At 45.2% G+C, this 20,618-nt stretch overlaps 1 protein-coding gene across 1 annotated transcript in view; it reads right to left on the reverse strand.

Moving 5' to 3' along the window:
- Positions 1–11,322, reverse strand: part of LOC106604258 (BTB/POZ domain-containing protein KCTD12-like) — a 34,363-nt gene extending 23,041 nt beyond the window's left edge. Inside the window, exon 1 of the mRNA XM_014198739.2 lies at positions 9,464–11,322. Coding sequence (XP_014054214.1) covers positions 9,464–10,310 — 847 coding nt within the window. The 5' untranslated portion in view covers positions 10,311–11,322. The remainder of the gene's footprint in view (positions 1–9,463) is intronic.
- Positions 11,323–20,618: the final 9,296 nt, after the last annotated feature.

Here is a 20,618-nt window from a genome sequence, read left to right on the forward strand (position 1 = left end):
CACTGAACACTAGATGGTTTCATTTTATTTTTGGCAGTGAAACGAGGCGAGAAAAAAACCTCACCCTAATGTATGGAAAATATAAATGGACTGTTATCAAAAGGTGAGAAAAAAAAGTTAAACACATTTTTATTTGGCGTACCCCCGAAGTTATTGCCTGCTTCACTGGATCAATCTGAAACTTTGCACACACACTGCTGCCATCTAGTGGCCAAAATCGGAATTGTACCTAAACTGCAATATGATATTATGGCCTTTCTCTTGCAATTCAAAGATGATGGAACAAAACAAAAAATAGAAAAAGCAAGTTTTTATGTTTGTATTATCTTCTACCAGATCTAATGTGTAATATTCTCATACATTATTTTAACATTTCCACAAACTTCAAAGTGTTTCCTTTCAAATGGTATCAATAATATGCATATCCTTGCTTCAGGTCCTGAGCTACAGACAGTTAGATTTGGGTACGTCATTTTAGGTGAAAATTGAAAAAAGGGGTCCGATCCTTAAGAGGTTTAAGAAGTTGGAGCTCTTCACTGTCTGCATTAACAAGGACAACACTCAGGTCTTTCCATCATTGTATGATCGTTATCCCTTTCATGCCTTGCCTCCAGTCCACTTACCGATATCTGAACAAGAGAGCCTAATCGAAATTGCAACAAGCGGTTCAGTGAAAATTGAATTTAATCAGAAGCTACTGCCAGATTTCTGGATTGGGCTGTGCTCAGAGTATTCTGCCTTGGCAAATCGTGCTGTTAAGACACTGATGCCCTTTGCAACCACGTACCTATGTGAGAGTGGATTCTCGGCCATCACTAGCATGAAATCTAGTGATGGCCGAGACGGTGTGAGTAAAATTATTTAAGACTGAGACTATCCAATACAACCCAACATTGCAGAGTTATTTGCACCCTTTCAAGCACACCCTTCTCATTAACCTGTGGTGAGTTATTCACAATTTTCAATGAACAAATAAGGTTTTATATGTAAGACAGTTAAATAAAGAGAAAAATAATGTATTATTATTTGTGCCCTGGTCCTATGAGAGCTCATTCTTATGTTAAATAAATGTATCGTATAGTGTGTGTGGCAGGCTTACAATGATGGCAAAAAAAAACATTTGAGAGTGTGCTGACCCTGGTGCTAGAGGGGGTACAGCTGGAGGTTGAATGTTTGAAGGGGTACAGGACTATAAAAAGTTTGGAAACCACTGCAGTGGTCTCTCCCTCCCTCTGTATTTCCCTGCCCCTCTCCGTATTTCCCTGCGCCTCTCCGTATTTCCCTGCGCCTCTCCGTATTTCCCTGCGCCTCTCCGTATTTCCCTGCTCCTCTCCGTATTTCCCTGCCCCTCTCCGTATTTCCCTGCGCCTCTCCGTATTTCCCTGCGCCTCTCCGTATTTCCCTGCGCCTCTCCGTATTTCCCTGCGCCTCTCCGTATTTCCCTGCGCCTCTCCGTATTTCCCTGCGCCTCTCCGTATTTCCCTGCTCCTCTCCGTATTTCCCTGCCCCTCTCCATATGTGTGTGTATCTCTCCCTCTCTCTCTCTGAACATGTCTCTCTGTATATTTATTTCTGTGCATTCCTCTTTCCTTCTCTTTTTCCTTCTCTTTCCTTTTCTCCTAACAGTGGGTATATCCCAAATGGCTCCCTTTTCACTATTTAGTGCACTACTTTTGAGCAGAACCCTATGAGCACAACATAGGGAATAGGGTGCCATTTGTTACACAAACACTGAGCGATTGATGCTGACTGCTGAAGGCATGTTGTCCTGAAGATGCACGGGGCCTTATCTCTCTCTGGCTCAGGGACTTTCAAGGCTAAGCTACAGTATGAGGCCTACTGTGTCCCTGGCTCTCTCTACTCCACTCTCCAGTCCACACATAGAGCCCCAGTCCTTATGCTGCCTGGTGACAGAGCGCTCCAGTAGCAACACTCTAGATTCTACAACACTCTATAGCTACATTCCAGTAGATTCCGGAACACTCTACAATACTCCCTCTCTCACCTGTTGTGTACTAGAGGACATGTGAAGATCGAGAGGGCGAGAAATACAATAACAGCAAGAGGAGGTAGATGAACCAGTGCTGCAAAATAATCAGAAACCATCTGTTTATAATAGCAATGTCAGAGATGAATTTCTATGTGCTGTGAATGCTTGCTTAGTGTAACTATCTTGCAGTACAAATACAGATACTGTATTCTCGACAGCATATTAAAAAAGGCAGGTAAGAACCATTCATGATAAAATGTCTTTATTGTAACACGTCCCTGGTACGATCAGACATAGTTTACACCTGCTCACTATATGGCTCACAACCAAACATGCTGGACTTTTCACACCAGTTTAAGATGACCATCCGGGATAGCTTCAGCGTATCTAAGCCACCCTCTTACATCAACAGTGTTGAATGCTGAGCCTGATAGTTAACCAGAGAGGTATAGACGTGTAGCATGGACACTACCTTCTGATATTCCCTCAATTTGCTTCGACACCTCCCAGCTAGTGGCTTGCTTTGGAGTTTTACACTACGATGTCGATGTGCACAGTCACTCACTGATGAGACTTTACACTACGATGTCGATGTGCACAGTCACTCACTGATGAGACTTTACACTACGATGTCGATGTGAACAGTCACTCACTGATGAGACTTTACACTACGATGTGGATGTGACTTTACACTCCGATGTCGATGTGCACAGTCACTCACTGATGAGACTTTACACTACGATGTCGATGTGCAGTCACTCACTGATGAGACTTTACACTACGATGTGGATGTGACTTTACACTACGATGTCGATGTGCACAGTCACTCACTGATGAGACTTTACACTACGATGTCGAGGTGTACAGTCACTCACTGATGAGACTTTACACTTCGATGTCTCTGTGACTTTACACTACGATGTCGATGTGCACAGTCACTCACTGATGAGACTTTACACTACGATGTCGATGTGCACAGTCACTCACTGATGAGACTTTACACTACGATGTGGATGTGCACAGTCACTCACTGATGAGACTTTACACTACGATGTCGATGTGCACAGTCACTCACTGATGAGACTTTACACTTCGATGTCTCTGTGACTTTACACTACGATGTCGATGTGCACAGTCACTCACTGATGAGACTTTACACTACGATGTCGATGTGCACAGTCACTCACTGATGAGACTTTACACTACGATGTGGATGTGACTTTACACTACGATGTCGATGTGCACAGTCACTCACTGATGCAACAAAACTCACACTCATACCACCGCCTCAATCACTCCAGACTCTGTTTGGATTGGTCGGAAAAACATTCCAGGCACTGTGACAACACACTCTGGAAGATTCCACCGCCATGCATTCCGAAACAGCGACCCAAAAATAGACGGCTCTAGATTGGAAGAGGCGGCACACAAAGATTTGAAAGTGTGTGTGTGTGTGTGTGTGTGTGTGTGTGTGTGTGTGTGTGTGTGTGTGTGTGTGTGCGCCAGATAGAGGATATTTTGAGAGCCTCCGACATCTAAGCCATTTAAAACATTTATGACTTGACTCACTCACTTTACATAAGGTCATGACGCATTGAATTGAATTGATAATAGACTCACGTCACTTTAAATAGCAAGGTCATGATGCATTGACTTGATTCATACTTAATAGACTCACCACACTTTAAATAACAAGGTCATGATGCATTGACTTGATTCATACTTAATAGACTCACGTCACTTTAAATAACAAGGTCATGATGCATTGACTTGATTCATACTTAATTGAGAGAAAATGTTTTACATATTTTTTCACATCAGACAAGTCAACACCATTCAACAAGCTCTCACAGTCTCATTGAAAAATTAGACATTCAGCCACGTTCTCAAAACGTCAACTTTTGAAGTTAAGGGTTAAGTTCAGTCACTCATTCTGAATGGTTAAGGTTAAGGGTTAAGGTTTGGGATAGGGTTAAAACCAGAAATAATAAAACAGTGTTCACGACTGGGATCAAACTCCCACCCTTCTGATCCTGAGTTAAGGGATTTCCCAAGCCCACTTGATTGTAATAGCCACCCCAGTCCACAACACTATAGCAAAACCCAAGCCTACTTGATTGTAATAGCCACCCCAGTCCACAACACCATAGCAAAACCCAAGCCTACTTGATTGTAATAGCCACCCCAGTCCACAACACCATAGCAAAACCCAAGCCCACTTGATTATAATAGCCACCCCAGTCCACAACACCATAGAAAAACCCAAGTCTACTTGATTGTAATAGTGCTCACTGTTGCCCCTAGTGGCCGGTTTTGAAGGCATTTCAAAACGTCCTCAGGACATGGATAGACGTCCAAATTCGACGTCAATCTTTAACAACCTGGCTGCACCATCGCCCTATCTCACCACGGAGGGGACACAAATGGTGCAAAACTCCTTTGGCTAAAAACAAAGACTACATTGACTACTTTCTCTGATTCTATGGCAAAGATCAGAGACTCAGTTTATTCTATTTTAATGGCAAATATCAGATCAGATACTTGGTTCTCTGTTTCAATGGTAAAGATCAAAGACGTACTTTTCTGTGTTTTGATCGCAAAGATCATAGACTTAGCTTACTCTGTTTCAATGGCAAAGATCAAAGACTTAGTTTTCTCTGTTTCAATGGCAAAGATCAGAGACCTAGTTTTCTCTGTTTCAATGGCAAAGATCAGAGACTTAGTTTTCTCTGTTTTGATGAAAACCAGTGTTCCCTGTTTGCGGTCTACCTGACCTGGCTGTCACTCAACAACAACTATGTTTATTAATGTCTTGTGTCTGACTGATACTAGGTTGCTACAGTATACTCAGGTCTAATTAATGGATTAGAGGCAGAGACACACAGAGGTTCTGTAATCTGCTTTGACAGAGCCACTTACCTACCGTTGCTATTCCAGATCCGTTCTGTCACTGACTCTGGCCTGCCTTTTCACTGCGAGAGAGAGGGAGAAAGATAGAGAGGGAGAGGGTAGAGAGAGAGGCCTGCCTTTTCACTGCGAGAGAGAGGGAGAAAGATAGAGAGGGAGAGGGTAGAGAGAGGCCTGCCTTTTCACTGCGAGAGAGAGGGAGAAAGATAGAGAGGGAGAGGGTAGAGAGAGAGGCCTGCCTTTCACAATGAGAGAGAGGGAGAAAGATAGAGAGGGAGAAGGTAGAGAGAGAGGCCTGCCTTTCACTGCGAGAGAGAGGGAGAAAGATAGAGAGGGAGAAGGTAGAGAGAGAGGCCTGCCTTTCACTGCGAGAGAGAGAGAACGATAGATAGAGAGGCCAGCCTTACTACGAGAGAGAGAGAGGGTAGAGAGGGAGGCCAGCCTTTCACAATGAGAGAGTGAGAACGATAGATAGAGAGGCCAGCCTTACTACGAGAGAGAGAGAGGGTAGAGAGGGAGGCCAGCCTTTCACAACAAGATCCCATTGAGAACCCACTGAAGAAAAAGAGAGAGAGACTGAGGTGGAGAGAGAGAGAGAGAGCGAGAGAGAGAGAGAGAGAGAGAGAGAGAGACTGAGGTGGAGAGAGAGAGAGAGAGCGAGACAGACAGACAGACAGACAGACAGACAGACAGACAGACAGACAGACAGACAGACAGACAGACAGACAGACAGACAGACAGACAGACAGACAGACAGACAGACAGACAGACAGACAGACAGAGAATGAGCAGAGAGAGGTGTAAAGTCTTGGAAGTATACAGTTACTTTTATAGGCTTGTGGTGTCTTCAGTAAACAAATTAAAAGAGTTTACTAGTGAAATATTTGTATGTTCTTTTAACAATTTTAGGTTACAATAACATAAATGAGCGCGTACACAACTCTTCTGAAGCATGTCACACTACTTTACCAGGTTAGTTAATAAATAATTCATAACGGACGTACAATGCAACTGTAGCAGACGATAAATAACACATTTGAATTGACAGATTACATTTTCCTTTCGCCTGCTGTATAACAAAAGGCATAAGCTGACGCACACCCAAAAATGTTTTGTAGAGGTGCTGACTAACGGAGAGTAGAAATAAAAGCAAAAATAAAGAAAGTCTCACACTAATTATGTTCCCACAACATGTAATAAGTATAGTGCCAGTGTTTCCTTCAGGGTGTACGGTGTACCTACTGAACGACAAACATGTTTCCTTCAGGGTGTACGGTGTACCTACTGAACGACAGACATGTTTCCTTCAGGGTGTACGGTGTACCTACTGAACGACAAACATGTTTCCTTCAGGGTGTACGGTGTACCTACTGAACGACAAACATGTTTCCTTCAGGGTGTACGGTGTACCTACTGAACGACAAACGTGTTTCCTTCAGGGTGTACGGTGTACCTACTGAACGACAAACATGTTTCCTTCAGGGTGTACGGTGTACCTACTGAACGACAAACATGTTTCCTTCAAGGTGTACGGTGTACCTACTGAACGACAAACATGTTTTCTCCATTGGCGTTTGGTCTATGTTTGACTTGTGACATCGATACTGAAGCTGACAATGACATTGGCTCCGGAGTGGCACAGTGGTCTAAGACATTGCATCTCAGTGCTAGAAGTATCACTACAGACCCTGGTTTGATCCCGGGCTGTATCCCAACCAGCAGTGATTTGGAATCCCATAGGGATGTGCACAATTGGCCCAGCGTCGTCCGGGTTTGGCAGGGGTAGGCCGAAATTGTAAAATAAGAATTTGTTCTTTACTGGGTTACATGGTTTATTTTTTTACTGACGACTCATTGCTCCTGTCAACACTGTACTATCATACTCTAGCGATATCCCAGAAAACATTTATCATCCGTCAGGCATTCAGAATGTCTTCTTCACACCTTCACTCAAATTAAAATCACTCTGTCTACCAAACCGCAAAGAACGTTTCTTGAACAAGAGTTTCACTTTATCAGGGAGAATATTCTGTAATTTACTAGTCATATTACTAGTTGATCCATCGATTCCTACTGGTACAAGTTGAGCCTTTTCAGATCATTTATTTTCCTTGGAATTTGGAGATGATTCTAAGCTTTATTTTACCTACTGAGGCACTGAAAATTCAAATTGTAATGTTGTTGTTGATATGCACACTTGCCCTGAGGGTATACCTTAAAATGACCCCTACCACTTAACCCCTCTTAACCCCTCTTAACCTTTAACCCTGTCTTAACCTTTAACCATTCTTAACCCCTCTGAACATTTAACCCCTCTTAACCTTTAACCATTCACACACTGTCTCCTGTTACTGTGGTTATAGTTGCTGTGGTTACAATTACTGTTCAGCCCAACTACAGTCAACCCCTGATATACAACTGTTATAACTGTAATGAGAATGTGCACTAACCAGTGATTTTGCACTTATAAGAGGTGTACTTATCAGGAATCGACTGTATTACAACATTCCCCCAAAAATATCCATGTCCTATCCAAAGTCCTGTCCTGTACTGTTGTTTAGCTGCTAGAGTTTTCAGAGAATGTCATTCTTTGGTTGGCTATGGCGTAATCCTTTCTCCTTCTCATGGGTATACACATTACAGTCAATAAGAGCTAGCATCAAATATGAAAGAGCTTAAAACTGGAATACTGAACTGAATAGAAGAGCTTGGGATAGATAGCTGAATAAAAACACACTCCAATGAGAAAAAGGGATTGTCCTTCATAAATGTAAATCACAGTTTCAGAAGAGGGCTAAGAGCCAAACGCTGTGGGCATTCGATAACAATCGTATCCCTGTAAAATGTTCTTGTTTGAAGAAAGAAAGAAAAACAGAAAGGGGGTGTAAAAACCAAGATAAGAGGAGGCGGAAGAAGAGGGAGAAGAGGAGGAGGAGGAAGAGCGGGAAGAGGAGGAGGAGTAGAAGGAGGAGGAGTAGAAGGAGAGGTTTTGTGGACATTGTGATGTAACACTTCACATCTCCTCTGGTCTTCCAGGCATGGGCGATTAGAATACTCAACACTCCATCGCACAATCAATAAACACACTTCATCAAGCACCCCTATTCCTTATGTAATGCACTTTTTTTGAGCAGGGCCCACAGAGGGCTTTGGTCAATGTAGTGCACTACATAGAGGATAGGGTGCCATTTCAGACAAACCCTCACCCTGTACTAAAACCCCTAGTTTTTTTCTCTTTCTGCAGTCAAATACACAACTTGATCTTTTTAAATTATCATTCTTTTCTCAACGTTTTCTTTCCTTGTTTGTTGGTTTTGACTCTCGGACAATGTCTGTTTTTCTAGAATGCAAAGAACTGGGTTGTCCTGAAGAAGACACACAAACAACATGAGAGGATGCTATTGGTCCATATAGGCGCTCTTTTCCCTTATAAGGAGTACAATGTGCTTTTTGTGAGACAAGATGGCATCATGTTAGCTAGTTGTCTTCACAAGCAGAGACTTAAAAGCTAAGGTATTATTCCCTTTCCACGAAATTGGGAGGAAAATATGTTAATTCATTTGAATAGTAGAACTGAACGGTCCTTCCCAACAGTTTGGTCACAGACATATCATAATGGATATAAGAAGCAGGAGAAAGAGGAATGGAAGTTAAAGACTTTCGTTTGTGTAACACTTTGCTCTTGCTTGTGCCGGGCTGGCCACTCTCTCGCTCGTTCCTCCAGGCTGCTTAGATGTCACATTAATCGGCCGTTTTTTGTTCAGAGGAGTAGGAGGGAGAAAAGAAGAGTCTGATCTGCTGGAGTAAGCAGCAGCAGAGGCTAGATTCAGAACAAAATAGTACCGACCAGGGGCCACTTCAATCTAAGCTCTTTTCCAATAGGCGCCTCCAGCCTACTCTCTGAGTTCTACAATTAGTTAAACACAGACCAGGAAGGGCTTGAACGGCTAAATAAGCTATTTTACACACAGCATTGTGCTTCACTGAGGCAGATACTATATACAGGAGGAGGAGACAGTACGTGGAGGGTGGAGGCAGTTGGGTCTCTGGGGCTTGGTGCGGAGGCTTGAGGGGGTGATGGTCAGGTTATAGATGGATCAGGAGAGGGGACAACAGAGGCGGTAAGGAGAGCAGCTGATGGGTCAGAAAGAGATATGGAGGAGGGGGTTTGAAGCAGGGGGCCCGGGGCCCATGGGGTTGGGATCCAGGGGGCTTGAGGCCGGGGGCCCATGGGGCTGGGGGCCAGGGCGGCTTGAGGCAGGGGGCCAGGCCCATGGGGCTGCCAGGGGAGCGTGAGGCAGGAATCCAAGTGCTGGAGGCTGGGAGAGTGGGGAGGGGGCACATGGTGGTTGGGGCCAAGGGCTGGAGGCTAGGGAGCACTAGGGGGGTCAAAGAGCCAGGGGGCAGGGGCTGGAGGCTGGGGTCCAGGAGGCAAGAGGACCCAGTGCTGGATCCAGGGAGGCAAGGGGACCCAGGGTTGGATCCAGGGAGGCAAGGGTAGAGGAGGCTGGAGGCTGGGAAGCACGAGGGGGCCCGGGGACCAGGGCTGATGATGGCCTCACTCACGGTAGAACACGTATTCAGTGTAGCTGGTCCAGATCTTGTCGTCCGTCTGCTCATGAGCGAAGGCGCAGGTCCCCGTGGAGTTACAAGCCACCATGTGAAACCCGGCGTCCGCCAGCTTGTCAAAGGCCTGCTCCAGGAAGGTGAATTTGAGGTAGTAGCGTGACGTGTAGCGCTCTGGGGGTCGGTCCGGGTCCCGGCTCTCGTTCAGCGTCTCCCCAAACACCTCTTTAGCCAGCGACGTCTTGCCACAGACCATAATGCGAGCAACACGTCTGAACTTGGCGTCGGATTGACTGTCACGCCCCAAAGTATAGGAGCCACGATAACCGATGGTGATGAATCCTGAGCGTTTACCGTCTCCGCTGGGGACCAGACTGACACAGGCAGCGGCAGTACCCAGCGAGGCTAGGTTGCGCCCGGTGTCGATGCCCGGCGAGGAGTCCTCCGGGTCGCTCTGACACCCCTCATCGCCCAGCGAGTTCTGCTTGCTGAGTTTGGGCGCCAGGATCTTTATGAGCTCAGGTAGGTTGAAGAACTCAGCCTCCCGTTGCAGGCGACCCCGCTCTGGGAAGTGGTCTGGGAGCACCAGCTGCTGATCTCTCATGTAGTCCAGAATATACCGGAACAGGAAACCATCCCGGTCCAGGAAGAAACGGCCCTTGGTGTCCCTCGCCAGCCCTTTGGTGGTTTTCCTGCTGAACATCTCCCCCAGGAGAGAGTCTGGTACACTGATGAGGGTTGAGTAGCGGGTGATGTACACCTGGCCGCCCACGTTCAGCTCTACTATCTCAGGGAAGATGACTTCCTCCACTACGGGAATGCCGGGGGTGTTATCTGGCAGAGCCATGGCTGTTGTCCTTCTGTCACAGAGAACTCCGCTCACACTGCAACCCTACTGTACTGTCACCTTGCTAGTGCAGTGGGTAGATGATTCCACTTTATAGCCTACAACTGTACACTGCAGCTCAGAATAGGTTACTTGCGTTTATATGATTTACAATTGATATTTTTTTTATATATATATCGGTTTGTTGTCAAAATTAACAAAAGGGTATTTCTGAAAGCCTATAGGTGATCTGCGTAGCGTCTATCCCGACAGGCCTTTATCTGTTAAAAAGAGCTTAACTACAGCAGCGCACTATTCCTACCAGCGCAAAGCAATCCTCTAAACTGCAGTTATATCATCCCAAGCCGTTAATTGCAAAATAGAGAGCACGAAGACATATATTCTAACTACAGGGATAATTTATGTCAGCTAAAACATAACTTGCGTAGACAGTGGATAATAAACATTGGTGTCCATGCCCTTTACACGTCAACCAATTGAATATCCTGAATATTGCAGCCGAGGATTGAAACAAAATTGCCTATCAAAATCTATTTCGGGTAAAAATCCGTTCACTTATACATTTCTCAATCACCCGCTCTATAGATGGAGATCAGTCCGGAATGGATAATAGCCCACAGCCGTTCGTGATGGTTTCCTCTTACTTCTTATTGTCTTGACGCAGAAACACACAAGGTGGAACTTCAGTGCAATCCATAGTTGGAGGTGTCGGTTGATGTACCGATCAGGATTAGCCAATAAAGGAAGCAGATTTCCCAGACGAAATGCGAGCTAGAGCCGTGAACAAAAACACCTCTAGCTGTGCCATCGCCGATGGAACGATTCCACGAGGCTGTCTGTCTTTTGTTCGGTCGGTAGGTTTTCTCCTCCCGTAGTAATAGCCACTCTTATACCATCCCGGAGAGCTCTGCTGCTACAAAAAGTACCGTAAATAATCAGCCCCGTTAAACCCCACCTACCTGCCAGAGTCAGCGTTTATATTATGCAAAACTAACAGTTTCCCTTACAGCTATAAAAACAGAGGCAGGACTTTGATTGTTTAGATGATTCATCAAAGGGAATTATAGAGATGATTCATAATTTGCTGTCATGAGCCATATTGCAAAGCAATTGAGATATCAATTTGATTTGCAATGTCAATTCCAATTCATTTGTCTTTGTTGTGAACATCAATTGTGAATATAGTAAACAGGAGTGTAAATTACCAACTACAGTTAGAATTAACATTTGAACGGTCCTTATAATAAAACTCAGGTCCTTATAATAAAGCAGAGGACAACAGCGACACCTAGCGGAATAACTATAACTATAATAATGGCAAATACCCAAGAGTAAATACAAAACATTTAACACTAAAAACGTTACATATAATTTGAATTCCAAATAAAAAAATATATAATTTCAAAATCGCATTGTAATCAAGATCACTTTATCGGTCAATTGCACACAAGATCCAACCGAAATTTGACTTCTGCTTTTAACCCAACCCCTCTGAAAAACACAAATGCACAAAGTTTTTGGGGGGAGAGGCGCAGGGGGCTGCCACACCGGATTCCCAGGGAGCAGTTGTTGTGGGGGGTTAAGTGCCTTGCTCAAGGGCACAACGGCAGGCAATGGCATCAAGGATTTGATACCAGCAACCATTTGGTTGCCAGGTCACTTCCAGACAGACTTTTCCCGTCAGACCCAGGATTAGAGCAGGCAGCCCTCCAGCCGTCCTGGAGAGATAGCCGTGGCAGGTAGCCTAGCGGTTAGAACAACACAACATTTGAGCCACATCCACGTGCCTTCTGTATAAGATATTTGATTTGCAATGCATCTTAGAATAAACTGAAGGTCAAGAAGATGTTTTCTGGTTGATTATTAAGGCACTCTGTTACAACAGGAATTTTTTATTATTTAAAAATATATATATTTCACCTTTATTTTACCAGGCAGGCTAGTTGAGAACAAGTTGTCATTTACAACTGCGACCTGGCCAAGATAAAGCAAAGCAGTGCGACAGAGACAACAACACAGTGTTACACATGGAATAAACAAGCATACAGTCAATAACACAATAGAAACAAATAAAGTCTATATACAGTGTGTGCAAATGGCATGAGGTGGTAAGGCAATAAATAGGCCATAGTAGCAAAGTAATTACAATTTAGGAGATTAACAATGGAGTGACAGATGAGCAGATGATGATGATCAGATGATGGTGTGTAAGTAGTGATACTGGTGTGCAAAAGAGCAGCAAAGTGAATAAAAACAATATGGGGATGAGGTAGGTAGATTGGGTGGACTATTTACAGATGGACTATGTACAGCTGCAGCAATTGGTTAGCTGCTCAGATAGCTGATGTTTAAACTTAGTGAGGGAAATGTAAGTCTCCAGCTTCAGCGATGTTTGCAATTCATTCCAGTCACTGGCAGCAGAGAACTGGAAGGAAAGGCAGCCAAAGGCTTTGGGGATGACCAGTGAGATATACCTGCTGGAGCACGTGCTACGGGTGGGTGTTGTTATTGTGACCAGTGAGCTGAGATAAGGCGGAGCTTTACCTAGCATAGACTTATAGATGACCTGGAGCCAGTGGGTCTGGCGACGAATATGTAGCGAGGGCCAGCCGACTAGAGCATACAGGTCGCAGTGGTGGGTGGTATAAGGCGCTTTGGTAACAAAATGGATGGCACTGTGATAGACTACATCCAATTTGCTGAGTAGAGTATTGGAAGCTATTTTGTAGATGACATCGCCGAAGTCGAGGATCGGTAGGATAGTCAGTTTTACTAGGGTAAGTTTGGCGGCGTGAGTGAAGGCGGCTTTGTTGCGAAATAGAAAGCCGATACTAGATTTGATTTTGGATTGGAGATGTTTGATATGAGTCTGGAAGGAGAGTTTACAGTCTAGCCAGACATCTAGGTATTTGTAGTTGTCCACGTATTCTAGGTCAGAACCGTCCAGAGTAGTGATGCTAGTCGGGCGGCGGGTGCGGGCAGTGAACGGTTGAAAAGCATGCATTTGGTTTTGCTAGCATTTAAGAGCAGTTGGAGGCCACAGAAGGAGTGTTGTATGGCATTGAAGCTCGTTTGGAGGTTAGTTAACACAGTGTCCAAAGAAGGGCCAGATGTATACAGAATGGTGTCAACTGCATAAAAGGGGATCGGGAATCACCCGCAGCAAGAGCGACATCGTTGATATATACAGAGAAAAGAGTCGGTCCAAGAATTGAACCCTGTGGTACCCCCATAGAGACTGCCAGAGGTCCGGACAACAGGCCCTCCGATTTGACACACTGAACTCTGTCTGCGAAGTAGTTGGTGAACCAGGCGAGGCAGTCATTTGAGAAACCAAGGCTATTGAGTCTGCCGATAAGAATACGATGATTGACAGAGTCGAAAGCCTTGGCCAGGGCGATGAAGACGGCTGCACAGTACTGTCTTTTATCGATGGCGGTTATGATATCATTTAGTACCTTGAGCGTGGCTGGGGTGCACCCGTGACCAGCTCGGAAACCGGATTACACAGTGGAGAAGGTACGGTGGTATTTTAAATGGTCAGTGATCTGTTTATTAACTTGACTTTCAAAGACTTTAGAAAGGCAGGGCAGGATGGATATAGGTCTGTGACAGTTTGGGTCTAGAGTGTCACCCCCTTTGAAGGCGGCAGCTTTCCAATCTTTAGGGATCTCGGACGAAACAAAAGAGAGGTTGAACAGACTGGTAATATGGATTGCAACAATGGCGGCAGATCATTTTAGAAAGAGAGGGTCCAGATTGTCTAGCCCAGCTGATTTGTATGAGTCCAGGTTTTGCAGCTCTTTCAGAACATCTGCGATCTGGATTTGGGTGAAGGAGAAGCTGGGGAGGCTCGGGAAAGCAGCTGCGAGGGGTGCGGAGCTGTTGGCCGGGGTTGGGGTAGCCAGGAGGAAAGCATGGCCAGCCGTAGAGAAATGCTTATTGAAATTTTTGATTATCATGGATTTATCGGTGGTGACCGTGTCGCCGAGCCTCAGTGCAGTGGGCAGCTGGGAGGAGGTGCTCTTGTTCTCCATGGACTTTACAGTGTCCCAAAACTTTTTGAGTTAGAGCTACAGGATGCAAATTTCTGTTTGAAAAGCTAGCCTTTGCTTTCCTGACTGACTGTGTGTATTGGTTCCTGACTTCCCTGAACAGTTGCATATCACGAGGACTATTCGATGCTATTGCAGTCCGCCACAGGATGTTTTTTGCTGGTCAAGGGCAGTCAGGTCTGGAGTGAACCAAGGGCTGTATCTGTTCTTAGTTCTGCATTTTTTGAAAGGGGCATGCTTATTTAAGATGGTGAGGAAATTACTTTTAAAGAACGACCAGGCATCCTCGACTGACGGGATGAGGTCAATATCTTTCCAGGATACCTGGGCCAGGTCGATTAGAAAGGCCTGCTCACAGAAGTGTTTTAGGGAGTGACCCATAGTGGATGCAGGCAATGAGGCAGTGGTCGCTGAGATCCTGATTGAAAACAGCAGAGGCGTATTTGGAGGGCAAGTCGGTCAGGATAATATCTATGAGGGTGCCCATGTTTACGGATTTAGGGTTGTACCTGGTGGTTTCCTTGATAATTTGTGTGAGATTGAGGGCATCTAGCTTAGATTGTAGGACGGCCGGGGTGTTAAGCATATCCCAGTTTAGGTCACCTAACAGAACAAACTCTGAAGATAGATGGGGGGCAATCAATTCACATATGGTGTTCAGGGCACAGCTGGGAGCTGAGGGGGGTCTATAACAGGCGGCAACAGCGAGAGACTTATTTCTGGAGAGATACATTTTTTTAATTAGAAGCTCGAACTGTTTGGGCATAGACCTGGAAAGTATGGCAGAACTTTGCAAGCTATCTCTGCAGTAGATTGCAACTCCTCCCCCTTTGGCAGTTCTATCTTGACGGAAAATGTTGTAGTTGGGTATGGAAATCTCTGAATTTTTGGTGGCCTTCCTAAGCCAGGATTCAGACACGGCAAGGACATCAGGGTTGGCGGAGTGTGCTAAAGCAGTGAATGAAACAAACTTAGGGAGGAGGCTTCTGATGTTAACATGCATGAAACCAAAGCTTTTTTGATTACAGAAGCCAACAAATGAGAGTGCCTGGGAACATGCAGGGCCTGGGTTAGCCTCCACATCACCCGAGGAACAGAAGAGGAGTAGGATGAGGGTACGGCTAAAGGCTAGCAGAACTGGTCGCCTAGTGCGTTGGGGACAGAGAATAAAAGGAGCAGATTTCTGGGCGTGGTAGAATAGATTCAGGGCATAATGTGCAGACAGGGGTATGGTGGGGTGCGGGTACAGTGGAGGTAAGCCCAGGCACTGAGTGATGATAACAGAGGTTGCATCTCTGGACACGCTGGTTATACTGGGTGAGGTCACCGCATGTGTGGGTGGTGGGACAAAGGAGGTATCTAAGGCATGTACAGTGGGACTAGGGGCTCCGCAGTAAACTAAAACAATGATAATTATCCTAAACAACAGTATACAAGGCATATTGACATTTGAGAGAGACATAAAGCGAGGCATAAAGCAATCACAGGTGTTGATTGGGAGAGCTAGCTAAGTCAACAACGGGTAAGACATCAACAGCTAATCAGCTAAGACAACAACAGGTAAAGTGGCGATGAATGGGCAGAGAGGGTCAGTTAACTACACACAGGGCCTGAGTTCGGGGCTAGGGCCGACAGATAAACAAAGGTAAACAAAGTGGAGTACCATGATAAATGAACAGTCCAGCAGGCATCAGCTATGTAGCCAAGTGATCATAGGGTCCAGTGTACAGCAATAGATGGAACAGGGAAGCCGTGTGGTAGTCGTTGCTACGCTAGTACGTGGGAGACATGGCGTTAAAAGTTAGCAGTCCGTGGTAAGCTCCGTTGTCCGGCAAAGGCCGTTTGAAGGCACAACTGATGGAATTACGTCTGCGGACCAGTCGTGGTGGTACGGCGGGGCGCGTTGTCGACGAAGGGACCAGATGGCGAAGGAGGTATTGTAGTTGTGGTAATTTAGTTTGCTAGCCGGGAGATGCGCCTGGCTCAGGGCAAGCTTCGGGGCTGGGTCACTCAGTGGCAGCTAGCTAGCTGTGATGATCAATGGTCCAGGGTTTACGGCAGGAATCTGCCGTTGTAGTGGATAAAAACAGTCCGAGGCTGGCAGGTATTATCCAGGCTAAAAAAACGGCTGGTGCCTGAGCAGAGGGTAAAGGCCGCTAGCAGTGGCTAACAATGACTAAATAGCTAGTGTCTTAGCTAATTAGCTGGCTACCTTCTGATGAAAGTATTCCAATCACTTCTACAGGAGTCCTTCCTGACACACCAGTGTTCCAGCTCCTATAGGAGTCCCTCCTGACACACCAGTGTTCCAGCTCCTACAGGAGTCCCTCCTGACACACCAGTGTTCCAGCTCCTACAGGAGACCCTCCTGACACTCCAGTGTTCCAGCTCCTACAGGAGACCCTCCTGACACACCAGTGTTCCAGCTCCTACAGGACTACCTCCTGACACTCCAGTGTTCCAGCTCCTACAGGAGACCCTCCTGACACTCCAGTGGTCCAGTTCCTACAGGAGACCCTCCTGACACACCAGTGTTCCAGCTCCTACAGGAGACCCTCCTGACACTCCAGTGGTCCAGCTCCTACAGGAGACCCTCCTGACACACCAGTGTTCCAGCTCCTACAGGAGTCCCTCCTGACACTCCAGTGTTCCAGCTCCTACAGGAGACCCTCCTGACACACCAGTGTTCCAACTCCTACAGGAGACCCTCCTGACACACCAGTGTTCCAGCTCCTACAGGAGTACCTCCTGACACTCCAGTGTTCCAGCTCCTACAGGAGACCCTCCTGACACTCCAGTGTTGCTGAATCCTCTCTCTAACACACACACTCATGCACACACGCGCACGCACACACACAGAGTCCCTGTCTTACTCATTGGTTCTCTCTCTCACCAATCTGTTCCCTGAATTCCCCGAGGACCTCTCTCTTTGGGTCCAATCAGGTCCCTGTCCCTCAACACCTAGATCTGCCCATTGTTAAAATAAAACAGTGTGTGTGTGTGTGTGTGTGTGTGTGTGTGTGTGTGTGTGTGTGTGTGTGTGTGTGTGTGTGTGTGTGTGTGTGTATATATATATATTATAGTCTAATGTAGCCTGTTATCCATATTATAGTCTAATGTAGCCTGTTATCAATATTATAGTCTAATGTAGCCTGCTTTCCATATTATAGTCTAATGTAGCCTGTTATCCATATTTTAGTCTAATGTAGCCTGTTATCCATATTATAGTCTAATGTAGCCTGCTTTTCATATTATAGTCTAATGTAGCCTGTTATCCATATTATAGTCTAATGTAGCCTGTTATCCATATTATAGTCTAATGTAGCCTACTATCCGTATATAGTCTAATGTAGCCTGCTATTCATATTATAGTCTAATGTAGCCTGTTATTCATATTATAGTCTAATGTAGCCTGCTATCCGTATTATAGTCTAATGTAGCCTGTTATTCATATTATAGTCTAATGTAGCCTGTTATTCATATTATAGTCTAATGTAGCCTGCTATCCGTATTATAGTCTAATGTAGCCTGTTATTCATATTATAGTCTAATGTAGCCTGTTATCCATATTATAGTCTAATGTAGCCTGTTATTCATATTATAGTCTAATGTAGCCTGTTATCCATATTATAGTCTAATGTAGCCTGTTATCCATATTATAGTCTAATGTAGCCTGTTATCAATATTATAGTCTAATGTAGCCTGCTTTCCATATTATAGTCTAATGTAGCCTGTTATCCATATTTTAGTCTAATGTAGCCTGTTATCCATATTATAGTCTAATGTAGCCTGCTTTTCATATTATAGTCTAATGTAGCCTGTTATCCATATTATAGTCTAATGTAGCCTGTTATCCATATTATAGTCTAATGTAGCCTACTATCCGTATATAGTCTAATGTAGCCTGCTATTCATATTATAGTCTAATGTAGCCTGTTATTCATATTATAGTCTAATGTAGCCTGCTATCCGTATTATAGTCTAATGTAGCCTGTTATTCATATTATAGTCTAATGTAGCCTGTTATTCATATTATAGTCTAATGTAGCCTGCTATCCGTATTATAGTCTAATGTAGCCTGTTATTCATATTATAGTCTAATGTAGCCTGTTATCCATATTATAGTCTAATGTAGCCTGTTATTCATATTATAGTCTAATGTAGCCTGTTATCCATATTATAGTCTAATGTAGCCTGTTATCCATATTATAGTCTAATGTAGCCTGTTATCCATATTATAGTCTAATGTAGCCTGCTATCCGTATTATAGTCTAATGTAGCCTGTTATCCATATAATAGTCTAATGTAGCCTGTTATCCATATTATAGTCTAATGTAGCCTGTTATTCATATTATAGTCTAATGTAGCCTGTTATCCATATTATAGTCTAATGTAGCCTGTTATCCATATTATAGTCTAATGTAGCCTGTTATCCGTATATAGTCTAATGTAGCCTGTTATCCATATTATAGTCTAATGTAGCCTGTTATCCATATTATAGTCTAATGTAGCCTGTTATCCATATTATAGTCTAATGTAGCCTGCTATCCGTATTATAGTCTAATGTAGCCTGTTATTCATATTATAGTCTAATGTAGCCTGTTATTCATATTATAGTCTAATGTAGCCTGTTATCCATATTATAGTCTAATGTAGCCTGTTATTCATATTATAGTCTAATGTAGCCTGTTATCCATATTATAGTCTAATGTAGCCTGTTATTCATATTATAGTCTAATGTAGCCTGTTATTCATATTATAGTCTAATGTAGTGTCACGTCCTGGCCAGTATATAAGGTTAATTGTTTTGTAGTTTGGTCAGGGCGTGGCAGGGGGTATTTGTTTTATGTGGTTCGGGGTGGTGTGTTTGTGAAAAGGGTGTTTGATTTAGTATTTCCGGGTTTTGGTTTATGTTTAGTTAATTCTATGGTTAGTCTAGTATGTGTGTTTCTATGTTTGGTTGATTGGGGTTGGGACTCTCAGTTGAAGGCAGGTGTTGTCTATCTGCCTTTGATTGAGAGTCCCATATATTAGGGTGTGTTTGTATGTGTTATTTGTGGGTGATTGTTCTGTGTTGAGCTTTGCTTTACCAGACTGTTTGTTAGTTGTTCGTTTTTCGGTTTTGTTATTTTGTATGTTCATTTTTGAAGATAATTAAAAATCAAGATGAGCATTCACGTACCTGCTGCGTATTGGTCCACATTTTCTGATGACGATTTCGCATTATCGTCAGAAGACGAAGACAACTGTGACAGAATCACCCACCACCAAAGGACCAAGCAGCAGAGGAAGGAGCAGACGGAGTTCGAGTTGGACTGGCGGGAGAAGTGGACTTGGGAGGAAGTTCTGGACGGGGCCGGACCCTGGCATCAGGCTGGGGATTATCGCCGCCCGCAGTGGGAAATTGAGGCAGCCAAGGCAGAGAGGCGGTGGTACGAGGCCAGAGTGGACGCGCTGAAGGAGATGCACGAGAGGCACCCCCAAGAAAAATTTTTGGGGGGGCACACGGGTAGTTTGGCTAGGCGTAAGAAGAGCCGGAAGCCAGCTACCCGTGGTTATATGGAGGAGCGTATGGGGTGGAGAGCGCTATGTTTCGCTGAGGAGCGCACTATCTCACCCATACGCACGCACAGTCCGGTGCGCGTTATTCCAGCCCCTCGCAGGTGCCGTGCTAGAGCAGGCATCCAGCCTGGTAGGAGGATGCCTGCGCAGCGCATCTGGTCGCCGGTACGCCTCCGAGGACCAGGCTACCCAACTCCCGCTCTACGCACGGCTACCATCAGGCCCCTGCACAGCCCAGTCTGCCCTGTACGAGCACCCCGCTCGTACAGGGCTACTAGTTCCATCCAGCCAAGGCGGGTTGTGCAGGAGGTAAGATCTAGACCGACTGTGCGCCTCCATAGCCCTGGGTTTCCAGCTCCTGTCTCTCGTGCGGACCCGGAAGTGCGTCAACCCAGTCCGACTCGTCCTGTTCCCGCTCCCGCACTAGCCTGGAGGTGCGTGTTCATAAGCTGGTATATCCGGTACCAGCACCACGCACCAGGATTATAGTGCGTCAGCCCGCCAGTCAACAGTCATCATCAGAGCTGCCCGCCAGTCAACAGTCTTCATCAGAGCTGCCCGCCAGTCAACAGTCATCGTCAGAGCTGCCCGCCAGTCAACAGTCATCGTCAGAGCTGCCCGCCAGTCAACAGTCATCGTCAGAGCTGCCCGCCAGTCAACAGTCATCGTCAGAGCTGCCCGCCAGTCAACA

This window comes from Salmo salar, chromosome ssa05, assembly GCF_905237065.1.
Source record: "Salmo salar chromosome ssa05, Ssal_v3.1, whole genome shotgun sequence".
Taxonomy (NCBI): Eukaryota; Metazoa; Chordata; class Actinopteri; order Salmoniformes; family Salmonidae; genus Salmo; species Salmo salar.